The sequence below is a fragment of the Lipophrys pholis genome (assembly GCF_963383615.2).
Source record: "Lipophrys pholis genome assembly, chromosome: 8".
NCBI lineage: Eukaryota > Metazoa > Chordata > Actinopteri > Blenniiformes > Blenniidae > Lipophrys > Lipophrys pholis.
The window spans coordinates 465,848-472,065 of NC_137630.1; the positions used below are offsets into that span (position 1 = coordinate 465,848).

Genomic DNA, 6,218 nt, shown 5'->3' on the forward strand with positions numbered 1-6,218 from the left:
TCTCTCTATCTCCCTCTCCCCCCTCCCTCCCCCCCTCTCTCTCTCTATCTCTAACTCTCTCTCTATCTCCCTCTCATTCTCTCTATCTCCCTCCCCCCTCTCTCTCCCCACCTCCCTCCCTCCCCCTCTCTCATTCTCTCTCACTCTCTCTCTCCCCCCCTTTCCCTCTCTCTCTCTCATTCTCTCTCTCTCTCCCCCCTCTCTCATTCTCTCGCTCTCCCCCCCTTTCCCTCCATCCCCCTCTCTCATTCTCTCCCTCCCACTCTCTCTATATATCTCTCTTTCTCCAACTCTCTATCTCTCTCCCTCCCCCCTCTATCCCCCTCTCCCTCCCTCCCTCCCCCCTCTCTCATTCTCTCGCTCTCCCCCCCTTTCCCTCCATCCCCCTCTCTCATTCTCTCCCTCCCACTCTCTCTATATATCTCTCTTTCTCCAACTCTCTATCTCTCTCCCTCCCCCCTCTATCCCCCTCTCCCTCCCTCCCTCCCCCCTCTCTCATTCTCTCTCTCTCTCCCCCCTTTCCCTCTCTCCTTCTCTCTATCTCTCGCTCTCCCTCTCATTCTCTCCTTCTCTATCTCTCGCTCTCTCTCCCCCCTCCCTCCCTCCCCCTCTCTCATTCTCTCCCCCTCTCTCTCTCCCTCCCTCCCCCTCTCTCTAATTCTCTCTCTCCCTCTCTCTCTCTCCTCTCTCCCTCCTCTCCCTCCCTCCCCCTCTCTCTAATTCTCTCTTTCTCCAACTCTCTCTCATTCTCTTTCTCTCTCTCCCTCCCTCCCTCTCTCTCTCTCCCTCCCTCTCATTCTCTCTCTCCCTCCCTCTCTCTCTCTCTCCCTCTCATTCTCTCTCTCCCTCCCTCTCTCTCTCTCTCCCTCCCTCTCTCTCTCATTCTCTCTCTCTCCCTCCCCCCCCCCCCCTCCCTCTCTCCCCCCCTCTCTCTCAGGAGAAGGATGGAGTGGTGTGTCCTGGTCCTGATGCTGACTCTGCCGTCCTCCATCTCTACTGATTGTTCTTCAAGTTGTCAGGAATGTTTGCAGGTCATCGTCCGTCCAGACGTCACATTGAGCCGCATGGTGAGAGCAGAGAACCACTTCCTGTTTCACCTGTTCAGGTGTGTGTGTGTGTGTGTGTGTGTGTGTGTGTGTGTGTGTGTGTGTGTGTGTGTGTGTGTGTGTGTGTGTGTGTGTGTGTGTGTGTGTGTGTGTGTGTCATGATACTTAGTAATCAAACCTTACTTCAAACCATTGAACTGTTAGCCGTTAGCATGAGGCCGTATTACCTGCCGCGGGAATTCTCGCACATTATCACGATAACTGCGTACGTTCCCGCTCTGCTAACGCCCACGCAGCGTGTGACGTCCTGCACTCGCTCACCAACAGGCTGCAGACACACCACCCACAGCTGTCCTCCATCACCGGGGACTTTAATCATGCCTCCATCTCCTCCACCCTGCCCACCTTCAAACAATATGTCCCCTGCTGCACCAGAGACAATAGACTAACCCTAACCCAACACCAGGGGGCGGCGGCACCCCCCCCCCCCCCCCCCCCCCGCACCTCCTGCCTGTGTACAAACCTCTGGTACAGACAACCAGCTGTGACCCGCACCATTAAAATCTGGTCCGATGAGGCAGAAGAGGCTCTCAAAGACTGTTTTGAGACAACTGCATGGGAAGTGTTCTATGAGGACCACGGGGAGGACATGGACAGCCTCACAAACTGCATCACAGACTACATAAACTTCTGTGTGGATTACACGGTACCCACCAAGACCAACAGCAAACCGTGGATCACTCCTGAGATAAGGGCCGTCCTCAGGGACAAAAGGACGGCCTTTGAAACAAAAGACAGGGAGGAGATGAGGACTGTGCAGAGAGAGCTGAGGAGGAAGATCAGGGAGGGGAAAAGCAGCTACAGGAGGAAGATGGAGGAACAGCTGCAGCAGCGGAATGTCAGCGGAGTCTGGAAGGACCTGAAAGCGATCTCGGGTCACAAGGACTCCAACTCCTGGTTCTGGACCAGGAGGGGGTGAATGATCTGAACATTTTCTTCAACAGATTTGAACAGACATCCACCCCTCCCCCGACCCATTCCATCCCGCTGCAATCACCACCACCAGCTGTCCCTACCCCCATCCCACCCCCCTGCACACCGCTCTCTGCTCCCCTCAGTGTCAGCCACACCCTCACTCCCACAACTACCCCCCCACAGCCCCCCCGCTCCAGCCTGTCCTTCACAACAGCCCAGGTGAACAGAGAGCTGAGGAGGCTAAAGGTCAGGAACCGGTCCGGATGGCATCAGCTCCAGACTCCTCAGAACCTGTGCAGACCAGCTCAGTGGGGTCATGGGGCACATGTTCAACCTGAGCCTTCAACTGGGGAGAGTACCACAGCTCTGGAAGACGACCTGTGTGGTACCGGTGCCGAAGATCTCCCGCCCCAAGGACTTCAACCACTTTCTAGGCCGGTGGCGCTGACATCACACCTGATGAAGACCTTGGAGAGGTTGGTCCTTCTCCATCTGCGCCCCCTGGTGAGCTCATCGATGGACCAGCTGCAGTTGGCCTACCAGCCAGGCATCGGGGTGGAGGACGCCGTCTTCTACCTCATGGAGAGATCTCTCTCTCACCTGGAGAGGGCTGGGAGCACTGTGAGGATCATGTTCTAGGATTCCTCCAGTGCTTTCAACACCATCCAGCCCACGCTTCTGGAGGACAAGCTGCAGCACACTGGAGTCGACCCGCACCTCACATCCTGGCTCCTGGACTACCTGACCAACCGGCCACAGTTTGTGAGGACACAGGACTGTGTGTCTGACCTGGTCATCTGCAGTACGGGGGCTCCACAGGGGACGGTCCTGGCTCCCTTCCTCTTCACCCTCTACACTGCAGACTCCTCCCACAACACATCCACCTGTCACCTGCAGAAGTTCTCTGATGACTCCGCCATCGTCGGCCTCATCACCAACGACGACGAGGCGGAGTACAGAGAACTCAACCTGGACTTTGTGGACTGGTGCCAGCGGAACCACCTCCTGATCAATGCGGGTAAAACCAAAGAGCTGGTGGTGGACCTCCGCAGGCGGAGACCCCCCCCCCCCCCCCCCACCGGTGAACATTCAGGGAAAGGACATTGAGATAGTGGACTCTTCTAAGTACCTGGGTGTTCACCTGAACAATAAACTGGACTGGTCCAACACCACCCAAGCTCTCTACAAGAAGGGCCAGAGCAGACTCCATCTGCTGCGGAGACTCAGGTCCTTTGGACTGCAGGGGGCGCTCCTGATGACCTTTTATGACTCAGTGGTGGCATCAGCCATCTTCTATAGAGTGGTCTGCTGGAGCAGCAGCAGCAGCTCTACGGCTGCAGACAGGAACCAACTGAACCAACTGGTGAGGAAGGCCAGCTCTGTCCTGGGCTGCCCCCTGGACCCTGTGGAGGTGGTGGGAGACAGGAGGATGTTGAAGAAGCTTTCATCCCTGATGGAGACCGTCTCCCACCCCCTACATGGTACCGTCACATCACTGGGCAGCTCCGTCAGTGACAGGCTTCTCCACCCGCGGTGTCTGAAGGAGAGACTCCGCCGGTCCTTCCTCCCTGCTGCAGTCAGACTCTTCAACCAAGCCTGCTCCCAGTAGACCACTGCACACCACCACCGGACAATATCACTCCACTCCAACTGGGCAAGAAGTGGTGCTATAACTATAATAATCTATAAAGAACCTATTTACTATGTAAAATACATCCACCCCCATATTCTGTACATGTCCACACTTATAGGCACCGTGTGCATATTCTTATCATATTGTATTTTTATCTTTTTTTTAGTTCCTGCTATGTGTACTTCTTTCTCTGTACTATCCTGTTGTACCACTGCACATTTCTCCACATGTGAGATAAATAAAGGATCTCTTACCTTACCTTACCTCACCTCACCCCGTCGGCTGGTAGAGCCGTCGGCACCCAGTCGGACGGCTGCAGGTTTGATTCCCATCATCACCTGGGTTTTTGAGCAAGACATTTAACACAAAACTGTTCCCAGAGGGTGGACTGAGTGCCACTGGTGTGTGAATGTACCATGAAGTAATCCATTACTCCTCATTGAGGTGTGTGTGTGTGTGTGTGTGTGTGTGTGTGTGTGTGTGTGTGTGTGCGTGCGTGCGTGCGTGCGTGCGTGCGTGCGTGCGTGCGTGCGTGCGTGCGTGCGTGCGTGCGTGCGTGCGTGCGTTTGTGTATGTGTGTGCGTGTGCGTGTGTGTGACGTGAAAAGCTTAGTGCTGAACGTGAGAATGGACCGTGTGAAGGTGTGTCCTTCTCTTTGTGTCCTTCTCTTTGTCTTCTTCTCTTTGTGCTCTTGTCTTCACGTTCTTGTCTTCGCGTTCTTCTCTTCGCGTTGTGGTCTTTGTGTTCTTGTCTTCTGTCCTTGTCTTCGCATTCTTGTCTTTGTGTTCTTGTCTTGGTGTTCTTGTCTTCAAGTTCTTGTCTTCGTGTTCTTGTCTTCGTGTTCTTGTCTTCGTGTTCTTGTCTTCGTGTTCTTGTCGTCTTCTTGTCTTCACGTTGTTGTCTTCGTGTTCTTGTCGTGTTCTTGTCTTCACGTTGTTGTCTTCGTGTTCTTGTCTTCACGTTCTAGTCTTCACAATCTTATCTTCGTGTTCTTGTCTTCACGTTCTAGTCTTCGTGTTCTTGTCTTTGTGTTCTTCTCTTCGCGTTCTTGTCTTCACGTTCTTGTGTTTGTGTTTGTGTTCTTGTCTTCAAGTTCTTGTCTTCGTGTTCTTGTCGTGTTCTTGTCTTCACGTTCTTGTCTTCACGTTCTTGTCTTCACGTTCTTGTCTTCAAGTTCTTGTCTTGGTGTTCTTGTCTTCGCGTTCTTGTCTTGGTGTTCTTGTCTTCAAGTTCTTGTCTTGGTGTTCTTGTCTTCAAGTTCTTGTCGTGTTCTTGTCTTCACGTTGTTGTCTTCGTGTTCTTGTCTTCACGTTCTAGTCTTCACAATCTTATCTTCATGTTCTTGTCTTCACGTTCTAGTCTTCGTGTTCTTATCTGTGTTCTTCTCTTCGCGTTCTTGTCTTCACGTTCTTGTCTTTGTGTTCTTCTCTTCTCGTTCTTGTGTTTGTGTTCTTGTCTTCGTGTTCTTGTCTTCAAGTTCTTGTCTTCGTGTTCTTGTCGTGTTCTTGTCTTCACGTTGTTGTCTTCGGGTTCTTGTCTTCACGTTCTTGTCTTCATGTTCTTGTCTTCACGTTCTTGTCCTCGTGTTCTTGTCTTTGTGTTCTTGTCTTCGCGTTCTTGTCGTCTTCTCTTCACGTTGTTGTCTTCGCGTTCTTGTCTTCACGTTCTTGTGTTCGCATTCTTGTCTTCACGTTCTTGTCTTTGTGTTCTTGTCTTCGCGTTCTTGTCTTTGTGTTCTTGTCGTGTTCTCGTCTTCACGTTGTTGTCTTCGCGTTCTTGTCTTCAAGTTCTTGTGTTTGTGTTCTTGTCTTCACGTTGTTGTCTTCGCGTTCTTGTCTTCACGTTCTTGTCTTCACGTTCTTGTCCTCGTGTTCTTGTCTTTGTGTTCTTCTCTTCGCGTTCTTGTCTTTGTGTTCTCGTCTTCACGTTCTTGTCTTTACGTTCTTGTGTTCGCGTTCTTGTCTTCACATTCTTGTCTTTGTGTTCTTGTCGTGTTCTCGTCTTCACGTTGTTGTCTTCACGTTCTTGTGTTTGTGTTCTTGTCTTTGTGTTCTTGTCGTCTTCTCGTCTTCATGTTGTCTTCGAGTTCTTGTCTTTACGTTCTTGTGTTCGCGTTCTTGTCTTCGTGTTCTTGTCTTCACGTTCTAGTCTTCGTGTTCTTGTCTTTGTGTTCTTCTCTTCGCGTTCTTGTCTTCACGTTCTTGTGTTTGTGTTCTTGTCTTCAAGTTCTTGTCTTCGTGTTCTTGTCTTCGCGTTCTTGTCTTCACGTTCTTGTCTTCAAGTTCTTGTCTTCGTGTTCTTGTCTTCGTGTTCTTGTCTTCGTGTTCTTGTCGTGTTCTTGTCTTCACGTTGTTGTCTTCGTGTTCTTGTCTTCACGTTCTAGTCTTCACAATCTTATCTTCATGTTCTTGTCTTCACGTTCTAGTCTTCGTGTTCTTGTCTTTGTGTTCTTCTCTTCGCGTTCTTGTCTTCACGTTCTTGTCTTTGTGTTCTTGTCTTCACGTTCTTGTGTTTGTGTTCTTGTCTTTGTGTTCTTCTCTTCGCGTTCTTGTCTTCACGTTCTT

The 6,218-nt window shown here is 51.3% G+C and overlaps 1 protein-coding gene across 1 annotated transcript in view; it reads left to right on the forward strand.

The window, feature by feature from the left end:
- Positions 1 to 944: 944 nt before the first annotated feature.
- pdyn (prodynorphin) overlaps positions 945 to 6,218 on the forward strand; it is a gene marked incomplete at both ends in the record, with an annotated part of 7,864 nt that continues 2,590 nt past the window's right edge. Inside the window, one exon of the mRNA XM_080470565.1 lies at positions 945 to 1,067. Coding sequence (XP_080326691.1) covers positions 945 to 1,067 — 123 coding nt within the window. The remainder of the gene's footprint in view (positions 1,068 to 6,218) is intronic.